This window comes from Asparagus officinalis, chromosome 7, assembly GCF_001876935.1.
Source record: "Asparagus officinalis chromosome 7, Aspof.V1, whole genome shotgun sequence".
Classification (NCBI taxonomy): domain Eukaryota; kingdom Viridiplantae; phylum Streptophyta; class Magnoliopsida; order Asparagales; family Asparagaceae; genus Asparagus; species Asparagus officinalis.
This window is the reverse complement of record NC_033800.1, coordinates 17,921,761-17,936,986: the sequence shown is the minus strand read 5'-3', so window position 1 is coordinate 17,936,986 and position 15,226 is coordinate 17,921,761. Positions and strand designations below refer to the sequence as shown.

Below are 15,226 nucleotides of genomic sequence, written 5' to 3'. Positions count from 1 at the left end.
GCCATTGCTACAGTGTTTTTTCTTTGAATTCTAAAGTTGATGGAACTAGCCGTTGCTACAGTGATTTTGTGATGATGAGTGAGCTAGCCGTTGCTACAGTGTTGATCCCTTAAAAAATTCATTTTGCACCAAACATGATATTAGGAATTGGAGGGCTTCTATAAAAGTAAGCTTCTTTTTTTTCTTTGGGTGAAACAAACATAAAATGCAATAAAAATAGGATTCCTTAAAACTAAAACTTGTTTATAAATTTTTTATGTATTAGGTTGGAATCCATAAATAAAATAGGATTCCCAATCCTATTCCTAGCCTCTATTGAACCAAACAGGCCCTTAGCTACTTCAAATTATTATTAAATTTGTAGTGTTTTGAGGTAGCATGTGGGCATTGAATGTTTTTTTTAAAATTTATGGGGGCTGGATATAAAAATTACATTACTTAATTTGCATGCAATTTTGTAAATGTTTAGGGGTGCAACTGCATCCTCTAGCTAGGCTTTAGATCTGCCCTTGAGTGTACAATCAACATATATTTGAACATTTTAGATTTTGGTCCAGTTATTTCAGTATATAACCATATCCATAAGTATATCCTACCAGTTATAGATTTTAGGGCTTTTTCTTGGAAACACCGTAAAATAGGGTATTTTACATGAACCACCTTTTATTTTCAATTATACCTAAATCATCTTTAAAGTGAGTTTTTATTCTAATCAACCACCTCAAGGCCAAATTTTTTACTAAAAACAAAAAAAATCTCCTCAGAAACTCACATTCAAGACAAGTGACTTACTTTGTTAATGTTTAAGTCTAGTTAGGATACAAGTCATACACTTTAAACATAAGGTTATTTTTAGTTTTTTAGTGAATGTTTAGTTAGGAGGTCGTTCATTAGAATATAAATTCACTTTGAAGGAGTTTTAAGTATAAATTGAAAATAAGAGCTAATTCCTCTAAAATGACCCCATTTTTTAAAGTGATTTATCCTAAATTTTAGTAACTATATTCAAATTTTAATGGATACAAATATAGATATGTACACGGATAACGATATCTTGTTTGGCACCCTCGGTTGTCAGAGAGAGAGGGGGAGAGGAACACGTTAACGACTTATTTACTGCTTCGGGACCCACTGCGGTGAGCATCCGCCATTATAAACGATTCTAGATTGTCTAACGTAGCGTCTTATCTGGAGACGTGATGGGCCCCCATGGAGGAGACTTTTGGGTCGTATTGCTTGTAGAAGATGAATCTCATAACTGCGTAGTTGAGAACGTCATGTTGGCCTGGCCCACATAAATATCCCGAGGCATCATTTTTCTTAGTGTTATTTCCAGCTACGGTCGCTAGCTAATTAACCACTGCGGTGAGCATCCGCCATTATAAACGATTCTAGATTGTCTAACGTAGCGTCTTATCTGGAGACGTGATGGGCCCCCATGGAGGAGACTTTTGGGTCGTATTGCTTGTAGAAGATGAATCTCATAACTGCGTAGTTGAGAACGTCATGTTGGCCTGGCCCACATAAATATCCCGAGGCATCATTTTTCTTAGTGTTATTTCCAGCTACGGTCGCTAGCTAATTAATAATTTTCTCTTTCTTAAAGAAATTTCAATCTTAGCAAGTAGCAACATATGAATAAGTGAGTAAGGACAAATTCGTTTTACGCTCAAAGTGTGGAGTTATTTCTATATTACACCCAATGGTCAATATTCTAATTAATTATCCATTTATCCGCTACAAAAATTTCCTTCAAATCATATTTTTTGGTTTGAACTTGGTCTTGAATGTTAAGAGAGGGTCATCTTACATCCTAGGTAGTTTATATATATAGGATGATACTTCGTGTTCAAATACTTCAATCTTTATGATGATACTCTTTTGTCTTTCTTTTTTCCCCCCTTCTTTTTCTTGAAGAAGTTAACAACGGAATATGATATATATTTATTGAAAATACTAAAATCATTATTCTTCTTCTTTTTGAGGGAAACTATGGCCGACTATCCCCGTGTTCCATCAATAAGAGCATAAACAAAGCACCTTAAAAAGATTACTAAAATCATTCTTCCTTGTGATTTTTTGGGTGCTGCTACAGGGACCCCAAATAGAGGACCTAAGGTGGGGACATGTGAGGTATCCCCCCTGGTTGCGTGATGCACTGTTCATGAACAGTGCATCACGCAACCAGGGGGGATACCTCACCTGTCTCCACATTCGGTCCCCTATTTAGGGTACCTGAGGCATTAATCCTGATTCTTTGAGTTTGATTAATTTTTGTTCAACTATTTCTGCAGATATGTCTCCGATCACTTATTACCATTTAAGTAGTTAAGACCAGTATTTTTCTTCAAATAATTCCAGAATCAAAACAAAGACGTCAATCGTGCAAGTAACAATTCTTCGTGTGGAAATTATAAATAATTAAAATGAGGGAAAATAAGTCAAATAGATCCCTTCCCTCTGACGTAAGAGATAAATAACTGAGAGTAAAAGGCTTCGGCCCACAATAAGAAAGCACCAGACGATTGGGCCTATTCATAGAATGTAGGGTGAGCCTGAAAAGAGTTTTCGCGATTCAGACGCCCCCCAACCCATATAAATCGAATTTATCCAAAAAAAAACCCAACACACACAACAGGGCACACGTGCTGACACTGTGACACACAACCTTTTCGTGTTTTTATATCTTTTGCAAATAATTTTTGGTGACACACAATTAAGCTTTTCATGTTTTTCATATAGTTTGCAAATAATTTCCGGTCAATTAGAGCTGAAATTCTACCTTAACAATTAATTATATGTTCCTGTAGTCTCCTAGAAAATTTTAAAACATTTTCTAGGGTAAATCTCATAAAACCCCCAGAACTTTTGGGTGTCCAACAAAACCCCATGAACTTTGTTTCTTGCGCAATACTTTCAAAACTTCCTCTATAAACCCCCAATACTCCAAAGGGTCTCCTAAACTTCTACATTCCCCCCCAGTCTCCCAAAAGTAAAGAGGAGGTGAGGAAATGAGACCTAGAGAAAACAAGACAAGAACAAAACCGGGTACATATATAATAAGGTCAGCATGGTGTTCTTGAGGGGAATTCGACTGTTTTGAGGGGTTATTTGAGACAGTCTGGAAAACTTTGGTGCTCGCCTGAAAATTTCCCGGGTCCAGTCAGAAAACAAAGCGGTCCCAAGGTTTTGGGTGGTTTTGCAAAACTTCACCGACAGCGCAACAAACGTAGTACGAAATCATGGATCCCAAACGGATCCAGACTCCCACAAACCTTAGAGCCGTACGCGCATTCTGCCATCCATCTAACCTTGGGATCCGCTCCCCAACTCTGCTGCAATCCCACACCGAAACCCATCAATCAAAACCCGACACGTGTACTCCTCCTCCTGAAGTCAGCGAAGATTCCCCGTCTCTCATTACAAAGGGGGAGAAAGAAAGAAAGAAAGAGAAACAGGAGAAACAAACAAGAGAGAAATTTATAAGCAAATTAATGGGAAACGCTCTCCTCAGATTTTTGTGTGGAAATTGTTCGTCAGACCACTCCCAGGCAGCTTACGGTCATCATGGGGTCACGTCGGCCACCGTCGGCGTCTCGGCGCTCGCTCAAGATCTCCTCACTTTCGACGCCACGGCTCAGGTATACACATGATCCTTGTCTGCAAATTTAGTTAGGCCCAGATCGATCGTTTAATAAAAATCATCACATTAATATCCAGGTACCGGAAGGACTGAGTCAGCACGTTGTATCCTCGAAAAAGGCTCAGGCTAATTGGTACGCTCAAATTTTAATTAGCCGCCGCAACTTTTTTTTTTATTTTTTTTGCGGGGTGTTAAAATTTTAAAAATTAGGTATAAGAAATTATTGGGGGCGTGGAGAGAAGCAAACCCGCCGCCAAGAACAGCCGAAGAAGCTACGGCGCTCGTCGTCCATACATTAAAGAGGCATCACAAGGCAGACGTAGAGGTAGGTACACAGCACGATAAATTTGATTTCATTAACTATGAAGGACCCAAATCGGTTATACTCACCAAGAGAATTTTGCCGCATTCCTCAATAAATAAATAAAGGGTCTGTTGGCTTTCTACGGACTGCCTCGTCCTCACACCGCTGAAGTACAAATCCAAGGGACCGCGCCGTCTAAGCCTCAAGGGGTCAAGTATGAGTTGCATACCCTCCCTGTGAGACACAAACCCCCCTTTTTAACTAGTAAATTTTTTTTTTGTTGTTGTTGTGTTTATCGATGGTTTGTTGTGTTACAGGTCGATCTAAAGGCGATCGCAGATGGAGATACGATCACCGTGTACGTCGACACCGCGGAGCCTAGAGAGTCTTCGGCTTACAGGTTGCGCGTCTTAACTCTGACCATCACGTGATTTCCGTGGGGATGTATGCGCTAATTCTGATTTTCAGGATGCTTGATTTTTTGATGCAGGGTTATAAATGGTCCAAATGGGGAGGGGACGCTTGCTAGAAAATATAGGATAAGATTGAGGTATTGCGACTAAAAGCTAAATAGTTGTGATTTTGCTTTGCATCGCAGCTTTTGTTGCTGCTCTCTAACTTCAGGAAGTAAACAGGGGCATCGACGCACCTGAGAGTGCAATGCCGTACGGAAAAGAGGCTAAGGAGGAGCTAGTGAGGCTCGTTCAAGGGAAAAGGCTCGTGGTTTACGTTTACGGTGATGACCGTTATGGTCGGTGCGTTGGAGATGTCCATTGCGATGGTACTTTTGTTCAGGTGAGAAGTTGCAGAGATTTGGCTAAGCGTTTAAAAACTACGGATGCAAAAAAGATGAAAAGATAGTGAATATATATGTAACCATATTCGATAAGATATGTTATGGTTATTAAATATCCATGTCACAATGGTATATCGTTTGAAGTCTTTGTCGAAGTAGAAAAATATGGAGGTAGACATACATAAAATATCTAGATCTGGATCCGAATGTCTGAAAGCATGTTGACAGGACGGACCACCTTAAATTTTAGTGGATTTCAAATAGATTTCATGACTCAGACCTAATAAATTCATTGCTAAGTGCACGGCGAACTTACTTAGGACCCCTGATAACATATGACATGTATACTTTCGAGTTTCCACAAGTCCTCTAATATTTATATTTTATTTCGGGCGGATATAGATAATTGGTAGGCATGCACTTAGGTTAACAAAACATTTCTGAAGCATATGCACCCCTCGTTGAAACTGTCGGGATTTGCTGATTCTTGATTGTTTTCACAACAGGAGAAGATGTTGAAGAAAGGGTTTGCTTGGCATTACTCAACTTATGACCAGAGGCCTGAGTTCTCGCAATGGGAGAATCAAGCTCGTGCTGCTCGACTGGGCCTTTGGGCTTCGTCGAACCCTGAGAAGCCCTGGGAATGGAGGAAAGATCGCCGCAATGGAGCTTAAGAAGCTGAGATCCTGTAGAATACTCACATGAAGCCCCGCTTTAAAAAAAAACCAGGGACTTCGGCCAAAGATGTTGCCGACCTGGGAGAGAGTGTTGTATTTAAATCGTTGTAATGAAACCACTTAACCAGTATTTATCAAAAACTCAGATGAACTTCTATCAACGCTTTAATAATGTAGCCACCTGAGCAACGTTTGTACCACATACTTCTATTCAAAATGGAAGCTACATGGGTTTCTTAGCATAAAGAACATAGAAGCATTGAAATGACATAAACCAATCTGTATATTTCTTATACTTGGAAATTAGAGCAGCATTTTCCATTACAGCTTTGAAAACAAGAACAAAAGCTTTATTCCGAATTCTTGGGTTTGGCTCTCTGTATTAAACTTTGACAGTTCCAAAGATAAATTTGTCACTCAGCAAAATCTGGACAAGCCATATACAGTTCCAGCGACAAAACACAAATGACGATATTCAAGTGGCAATTCAGTGTACAAGAAGATACATATGCTGGATCTGATGAACGAAAAAGAGAAAAAAAGGAAAGATGATGCTGCAATTTTACATCAACAAGAGGATTTCATTGACATGCCACCAATCCAAGCAGGGCCTATAAAAAAACAACCAAGTCAGCGATTTCAATGTAAACTACAAAAATAATTTACATGTCTAAACAAAATCATTACTAATAACACCGGGCGACTATAATAACAGTAACAGGGACGTTCGCACATGACTACCAGTAAAAATAGTTTTGTAAGCATGCAAAAAGATGATTTTTTTGGGAATCCAAAGACTAACGTTCTTAACTAATAGCAAGAATCACAGAGGGAAGACAACTTCTAAAGCTTGAAGTTAGGAGTTCGGAGAAAGGATAAAAGTATCACAGGATGAAGAAACACGAATAAGTAGCAAGCATCACAAGATCACCAGGAAAAGGATAAAGACATGACTAAACTAATAGCAAGAATCAGAGAGGGAAGACAGAAACTTCTAAAGCTTGAAGTTAGGAGTTTGGAGTAAGGATAAAAGCATCACAGGATGAAGAAACACGAAAAAGTAGCAAGCATCACAAGATCAACAGGAAAAGGATAAAGACATAACTAATAGCAAGGATAACAGAGGGAAGACAACAACTTCTAAAGCTTGAAGTTAGGAATTTGGAGAAAGGATAAAAGCATCACAGGATGAAGAAACACGAATAAACAAGATCACCAGGAAAAGGATAAAAACATGACTTCTAAAGCTTGAAGTTTGGAGTTTGGTCTCCCATAATGTGCAAAATATAGATAGGTAACAACTAGAGTAGATACTCATTATCAGGATGAGGACAAAGTTGCACTCAGCTCAGCAGATATCCATCCATGATGGTGTTAGTATTACAAATAGTGAACTGAATTATGTCTAGTTAAAATTGTAAGGTATTTGCATAACAAGATCAACAAGGCAACCATTTTCTTCTTTGCTCAGAGAAAGTTGAGAGAATGCTGACGGTTTTGATCCTCTTCATGATTCCAATACCAGAGGGATTTTTTAACTTGGGAGAATGCTGATGCCACTTCCCCGCCTCACTCCATTCATTTGCTCCAACAAGAAGTTTGAAGTAAAATTATGATATTGATAGACAGGATATTAATTGATCATCCATAATCAAAATGTGAGAAAAATGATAAAGTGACAAATGAAATCAGAAATGTCACATGTTTCAAAAAATATAATATAATTAATAATAAATAAATACGTGAACAAATAAATAAATAAATAAATAATCAAGCACAGAGCAATTCATTAATATCTAGTGCATGATTTATCTATCCATAACCATAATAGAAGGGCTAGAATATAACGGAAAACCGAGAAGCAATGAGATATAAGAAATGATCAAACACAATCACAGTGCAACATAAAAATTGATGAAAATACTCATTTCCTCATTGTTGGGGCGGTAACTCTTAAGTAGAGTGCTCCTTTAACTTCACATTCTCTGATACTACTATGGTTTTTCCCCCTGGAAACCACCTTAAAATAGGGTCACTTAACAAAAACCACCTTTCATTTTCAATTTATACGTAAACTATCTTTAAAGTGGGTTTTTGTTCTAATCAACCATCTCCCAATCAAAGTTTTCACTTAAATCCAAAAATACCCTTAAAACTCACATTCAAGACACATGACTCACTTAGTTAATGTTTAGGTCTACTTAGGATACATGTGACATATTTTAAGCATGTATTTTTAATGTTATTTCTAGTTTTTAGTTAAGTTTTGGCTAGGAGGTGGTTGATTGAAACAAAAATCCACTTTGAAGGTGGTTTACATATAATTATAAACTGAAAATGGAAGTTGGTTTTTTGTGAAATGAACCTATTTTAAGGTGGTTTCCAGGAATTACTATTAAAAAACCTAACAATCTTATTTTCCAACAGAACGACTACAAAATTTTCTGTTGCCTTGACTAATAACCAATAGAAATTGATCAAATGAACACCAACAAGGTAACTAGTTAAATAAGCCGTTTCAGTACATACTTAACAACAGCTCACACAAATAAATAATTGAACTCATAAATTTGGTAGCAATGTATTAAAACATTTAATAGTACCAAAATGTTGCATATTATTCATCCACGTATAAGAGAAAGCATAATAGCCCAAACACACCCTACTGTCCTTTATACACTGCAGTGAAATGAATATCATACTGCTTGCAGTTACGATGCTAAATATATGTAAAAAGTAATATAACAGGAAAAAACATAGACCAAACTTACCCTATAGTTCTTTGTAAACTCCAGTAAAATTGAACCATCAATTCTTGTCATCCTTCACTTCATCAGAGTCTGAGTCGCTTGCATTATAGCCTGAAGAGAACAAGTAAATTAGCCACCAGTAATCAGAGGTACCTTGTTCTGTTCTATTTACTAGTAACAAATTTGTGATTCAACTAAGGAGGAGAGAGGGTGGATGGAGGCAGAAATCTAACCTGGACGCTTTTCACTGACTTTCCATGCTGAGGGTCTATATTTTGATGCTTTGCTAATCCAAGCCTTCGCCTGAATGTCAAAAATAAACTCCTTAGCTCAAAATAACCAAAAATTAATTGGAGGAAATTGCAGCCACTAAAGAGCAAAAGAAGAAACCATAGTAAAAGGAGGGGAAAAACCATAACAGATACGTCATAAAGACAATTTAAAGTGTTTTAATACCATATATATAAGAGATTCTTTTGATATAGATACTATTAGAGATACATCTCAATCAATCTCAGATTCACAAGAATCTCCCAAAATTTATGGCAATCAAATTATTAAGGAAAGATTGAACAACAAGAAAAAACCTAGTGATAATAGATTGGAGAGCAGGAAACAACCTATTGAGCAAAAAACAACATATTTATATACATTGCAATGAATCAATTACAAAATCTATATAAAGTAACTATCTTTTCTTGTTGTACAATCTAGTTTCTTACACTCCAATATTTCATCAATAGGTTGTTTCTTACTCTCCACTCTTTTCTCACTAGGCTGTTTCTTGTTGTCCAATCTTTCCTCAATAATTTGATTGTGATAATTTTTGGTAGATACTTATGAATCAAAGATTGACTGAAATGTATCTCTAATACGCCCCCTCAAGCTCAATGCCGGTTAGACAACATTAAACTTGCTACGCAACTCTATGGAATGTTTTCGAGGTAAGGCTTTGGTAAGTGCGTCAGCACGCTGATCACGGGTGGAAATATAGGAGACAACATGTTGCTTGGAAGCCACACACTCACGAACAAAATGAAAGTTAATCTCAGTGTGTTTTGTGAGATGAAACACTGGATTGGCAGCGAAATGACGCAATAAGTCTGACCTTTTGACATTTTGTTGCTTCAAAGACATATAGAACGTTACTTTAATAGAAAAATTCAAATGTTTCACTCGGATTGGGTGTGTTATCAGCCTCTTCATCGCCATCTTGATTTTGAAGGAATTCTTCATCGTGTCTCATGTCCATACACTCCGGAACAAAACGGAGCAATAGAAAGAAAACATCATCACATTGTTAAAACAATCCTTGCTCTTCTCACACATACGTCTGTACCATCACATTATTGGGATGAGGCGGCTCTAATAGTCATCTTCTTAATAAATCATCTTCCAACACTACCACTGAAAAATGATACCCCACTTCATAAATTATTCAATCTTACACCTGATTACACCTTTATAAGTGTCTTTGAAGGTGCATGCTATCTATGGTTGCATCCCTACTCTTAACATAAACTTGATTCATGTTCTGAACGCTTTGTGCTCAAAGTTACAGTACTAGTTACAACGGTTACTGTTGTCTACATGTGCCATTCGGACGTATGCATGTCTCTCGCTATGTTATTTTTGATGATTTGTTTTGCATTTGCAACTTCGGGGTTTGCACCTACAGCTATTCTCTAGTGCACCTCTTCCAGACATCGGGATACTTGTTCCTGAACCAAGCTTATCTACTGCACCTGGTGACAACGGTCTATCACCTGTGGGTCTCTTCCATTCAATCAGCTGCTGTACTAATAAGAACTACCTCACTAGCTTCCCCAATGTCCTCTACAACAAATTCTACATTCCCAAGTTCGTCGCTGTCGTTATCTCACATTCTTACTACACCTACTAGTGACAGCACTTCGGCAACCCCGGCTACACCTTCAGGCCCTAGTAACACGGCATCGGACTCAGCCTCGAATGCTACTTCTCCGGCCTCCTCTCCATTAATCCACGCTCGGTTACTGACTGATACCTATGCAATTGTTGAGTCAATACTTGAGCTCTCTCAATAGTGTACTAGCACTCACTGCTTGCCTACAACTCTTCTTGTGACAGTTCTCCATGAGCCCACATGCTTCAAACAAGCACCTAAGGATCCGACTTGGCGTGCTGTCATAGCACTCGAGTTTGATGCTTATCTATGCAATAGTACTTGGTCATTAGTTCCTTGACAGCCTCATCTGAACATAGTGGGTTGTAAATGGATTTTCAAGTCAAAGCATCGGGCAAATATTTCGACAGTCTAAGTACATCGCGAACATCCTTCATTATCCAAGATGACCAAAACACGTCCGCAACGATGACAACTACTACATTTGACGAAACTAATTCCTCCTCACCTCTTGCTTCTCTAACTCTATATCAAAGTATTATTGGTGCCCTACAATACGTAATGATCACTCAGCCATATATCTTCTTTTGCTATAAGTTGTGTGCCAGCATATGCACTCCAATAGAGCATCATTGGTTCTTTGTCAAACATGCATCCTACATTATCTTCAAGGACACCTATCCAAGGTCTACAATTGTATCGCGACTCACCGAGGAATCTTCATGCCTTTAGTGACACTGACCGGGCTACAAGTAGCCAAGATTGTTGCTCTACTAGTGGGTTTGCGATCTTTCACGCGCAGTCTCATCTCTTAAGAGTTTTATGAAGCAAGCCACTATTGCATGCTCTAGTAGTGAGGCAGAGTACGAGGTTGTTGCTAATGCTACCACAGAGCTTATTTGGCTTTAGGCTCTACTAAATGAACATCTCTACTAAAAGAAGTGGGTATTCCCTCAACAACAACGGTGTTATAGTGTGACAATATTAGCGTGACATATTTCACTGCCAATCAAGTGTTTCATGCTCGCACAGAACACATTAAGCTCGACTTTCATTTTGTTTGTAAGCGTGCGGCGTCCAAGCAACTTATTGTTTTCTATATTTTCAATATTTCCACTCGTTATTAGCGTGCTGACGCACTTTACCAAACCTTCACCTCAACAACGTTTCACAGAGTTGTGTGACAAGCGCAACATCATCCAACCAACATTGAGATAGAGGGAGCGTATAAGAGATACATCTCAATCAATTTTAGATTCACAAGAATCTCCTAAAGATTATGACAATCAAATTATTGAGAAAAGATCTAACAACAAGAAACAACCTAGTGACTAGTGAGGAAAAATTGGAGAGCAAAAAAACCTATTAATGAAAAATTAAAGAGCAAGAAACTATACTACAAAACAAGAAAATGTAGTTACCTTGTATAGATTTGTAATTGATTGTCATTGATTCATTTGAAATGTATATAAATATGTACTATATGTTTGGGAGAGTGTGACTGTGTGAGATTCACCAAATTATCTCTCTTCTCTACTATCCTATCTAACTTATTAGACACAACCGCAACAGCAACAAAGCTTTTGAAGTCAGTTACATGAATCCTACACTTTTGGAGTTGGCTACATGAATCCTAATCTTTTATTCATTTTTGTAACTCTCCATTAAGTTATATATTATGATATCATTCGTAACTGTTTCTAACTGTTTCTAACTAGAGTTATTTAGGTCTATCTATAGTCCTTAACCCATTAGCTAGAATCTTATCGCTTCTCCTAACAGTTGCTTCTAGCGGCCTACATTGTACTCAACCAAATCATCTGAATTGATTCATTTTATACGTGACAAAAGTTACCTCTATTCTCCTATGAATAAACCAATTACTTATCTTACTTTTAGTGTCTATCCACAAGATCATTGTAATATTCTCATTTCTACTACACTCATTTTTTACACATATTGTTTTTTTTTGTCTAACATTCTGATTCATAAAATATCACTAATTTTATAATAATTTTATAGAATTTTCCATGTGATCGCAGGTATTCTACAGTGACATAAAACTCCAGAAGCACTCCGCCATAGGATTACCTTGATTCGTTCAACGAACCACATTATCCTCAATCTCACTATCTTGACAACAAATGATACTAAAATATTCTTTCACAATCCCTCTATGTTTTAAAGAAGGATAATAATTTGAAGGGAGAAAAAATAAAGCTTAAGCTTGGATAACCATGCTCCCCCACAATCCTCATATTTCTTTACAAAAAACTATTTAAGAAGTACATGGTTACATGCCATAGAGAGAAACAATATGTCATCCCTCTCTATGCATGAATAAAATATTTGGGATCTATAATTTGTAAATGAAAAGAATGTTTCCAGTTGTTCCTTCCACATTCCCCTCCTCTTCTTAGAAACCACCATAAACGACGAAAGAAAGAAAAGGAAAGAAGAAAATTGACTGCATTTTCATTCTCTTACATTTTAATCTTCTATGTTTGTTTCCGATAGAGCACAGGATACAAAACCTTGACACATTCAAACATCCAAAATTTCCTTGGAACAATCCTTTTGCTTAAAATTTTCAATTCATTATCTTAGATTCTTACACCGAAATATGTTTGAAGTGTATGCATAGTGTAGCCTGAGATAGGTCAGAGGATCAAAGACTCACCATGAGCTATTTCAAGGTTTTTTGTCCAGTAAAGCCTGACCATGCTGCTCTTTTTTGTCATGGAATCACCTGTTCCTATCTAGCTCAATCACATAGTCACACCACTAACTATTATAGCATTCAATATGGATTCTGGTTTGCAATTAATGCAGTGTGGAACATTCTCTTCATGTTAGACGTACTTGAAATAATTCGTAGGTTATTAATTTACTATGATGCATAAGTCTACTCTGTAGGTATTAGACAGATGTCTATTGTGGGTTAGTTAATTAAGCGGTCCCATATGAATTAATCCCAAGAATTGAATTTTGATTTTTGGAGTTTTAAACGAGTCAAAGAATAACTAAATTCGACATGGAATATCGAGATCTTGTTTTGTCTCTATCAAATAATACTAATATCTTATATGAAAGTTAATAAAATGGAAAATCAATTAAAAAAATGAATGATGAAGAATGGGCCTTATATACCTTATATTGTGTTGAACAAAAAGGGTCTTATATACTTCTTACTGTTATCCTCTCTATCTCTTTTTTCCTTTTTTTCATCTTTAAGCAAACTCAGAGAGCAACCCATCATTTTTCTTTACAACCTACATTCCTCCACTTAACTTGCTCCAATTCCTTATCCTTGTGTGCTTCTAACTTCATCGGCAACTTGGACTAATAAACAGGTAAATTTATCTAGGTGCACGCCAATTAAAGGGTCCTATCTAAACTTCAAGTCTTTTTGCCATAAATCGATGCACAATAATCTAAAAAATATAACACCACCACCATCATCATAAACTATGACAGCAACAAAGCCTTTATCGGGTTGGCTACGTTAATTCTTTTCTTTCACTCAGTTCCACATGAGCCATTTTCTCCACTAACTATAATCATATCTTCAGGTCAAGTTCTATTAGGCGTACCTCTAATCATCTTTGTCCAATTAACTATAACCTTTATCACTTCTCCTAATTTGTGCAATTTTTGGCCTCCCCTGTACACTAGCGAACCAGCTCAATCGATTCTCTCTAGTTTATTTGTTATCCTACGTATATCCACGAGACTGCCATAACAAATATAGCAACATCACTAATAGCATCAATCACTAACCCTAATCAGCATGAACCTTGCAAGACCCACCATACTATCAATCTACTCTCGTACCATCACATAAAGTTCTCACCTTTCAAGAATTAAACTTCGCAATTCTCAAATTAATCATAAACCCATAATAAAAGATGTCACCTTTTGCTCATTTTTGGCAACGCCATACCCACTCTGATACATCTGGCCCACCAAAACCTGCATCGACTGATCGCCATTCCTCGCCTCCTTCAACGTATCCTGGAACCACCTCCTCACGCACTCAGACACCACATCGCCGAGCGGCACGCGCGCATCTCGACGCTCGTCGTCTTCCATCGATCTAGCCGGCGGTTTTGGGATCGAACTCGACCTCTGCTTGGTTCGATCGATTTCTAGGGTTTTAGATTGGGGTTTGGGGAGCTTTGAAGGTTTGATTCGTTCAGAGGCGAGGCGGGCGTAGGCTTCGATCTTGGCAGTGGAGGGCAGGCGTTTGCCCATAAAAGGGAAGGGGAGAGGTGCGGAGAGAGCAATTTTTGGGACTTTTGAGGGGGTTACTTGAAACTTTTGATTATTGAATTAGAATTTGAGTCTTTTTTTTTTTGGAAGGAAGAACGTAATAGAGGCGGCTTTGTTAGACCCGAAGGAGAAGAGGAGGCCGAGTTCTTGATAAGTATTAATAATTTGATTAACACTAAAAATTAAAAGATGGCATTTCTTATGTAAATTTACATCAAAACTAGCAAGCAGTACGTGCGTTGCACGTGATGCATACTAGGAAACCCAATGAAATAAAACATTTGAAAGACAACTAATATTGCATACGTCAATCTTGTTATTTTTTTATGAGAAACACACTTCACACGGTGCAGAGGCTAACTACACAGCATTAGTACAAACAGCTTATTAATTTACACAAGAATACCAAAGATCAACATGACTTTCACCATAATCTTCACTAAAAACAAAAAAAGCTAACAAACTCAACAAATAATGCAACTTGAACAAAAAGATAAAAACTCAACAACCCAATCTCTTAACTGAACAATTGAAGTTTGTAAGCTACTTAAAATTTTGCTTTTTTCCCCTTCTTTTTTACAGTTTTTGCTGGCAAAGGAAATGTAACTAAATATCTTAGACATATTGATACTTTAAATAATTTTTCACTCCTCATATTTTATCTTAATCTTTTTATCTTTCATCTCCTTATTTTCTTTTATTCATAGCCTTTTTAGGCTTGTCATACTCTTCACTTTAGTGCTATGTATCTCGTTGTAATCATCATCTTCATCACATTTTATTGGTTTGAAATTTTCTTACGAGAATTAGACCTAGGATTAACTCAGGTTAATAATAGGATATTAATAGTATTATATCCGCACCATGTTGCTAGAATCTTCTCCTTTCATATTTTTTGA

General features: G+C 37.3%; 1 protein-coding gene and 1 pseudogene across 1 annotated transcript; one reads left to right on the top strand and one right to left on the bottom strand.

The window, feature by feature from the left end:
* Nucleotides 3,228-5,620, top strand: LOC109848230 (annotated as a pseudogene).
* On the bottom strand, nt 5,755-14,463 carry LOC109848231. Its single transcript, XM_020417646.1, has 4 exons — nt 13,971-14,463; nt 8,404-8,473; nt 8,192-8,281; nt 5,755-6,031 (listed from the first exon to the last, which is right to left on the bottom strand). Exons 1-3 carry the CDS (start codon nt 14,307-14,309, stop codon nt 8,229-8,231), a joined length of 462 nt encoding a protein of 153 aa, XP_020273235.1. The 5' UTR covers nt 14,310-14,463; the 3' UTR covers nt 5,755-6,031; nt 8,192-8,228.

What these genes read in the sequence shown, in the direction of transcription:
- LOC109848231 (XM_020417646.1), bottom strand. Translation starts at nt 14,309, where the DNA reads ATGGGCAAACGCCTGCCCTCCACTGCCAAGATCGAAGCCTACGCCCGC. An exon ending in TTGCCAAAAATGAGCAAAAG is followed by an intron (nt 8,474 to 13,970) that starts GTGACATCTTTT and finishes TTTGACATTCAG; the next exon opens with GCGAAGGCTTGGATTAGCAA. An exon ending in AGTCAGTGAAAAGCGTCCAG is followed by an intron (nt 8,282 to 8,403) that starts GTTAGATTTCTG and finishes TGTTCTCTTCAG; the next exon opens with GCTATAATGCAAGCGACTCA.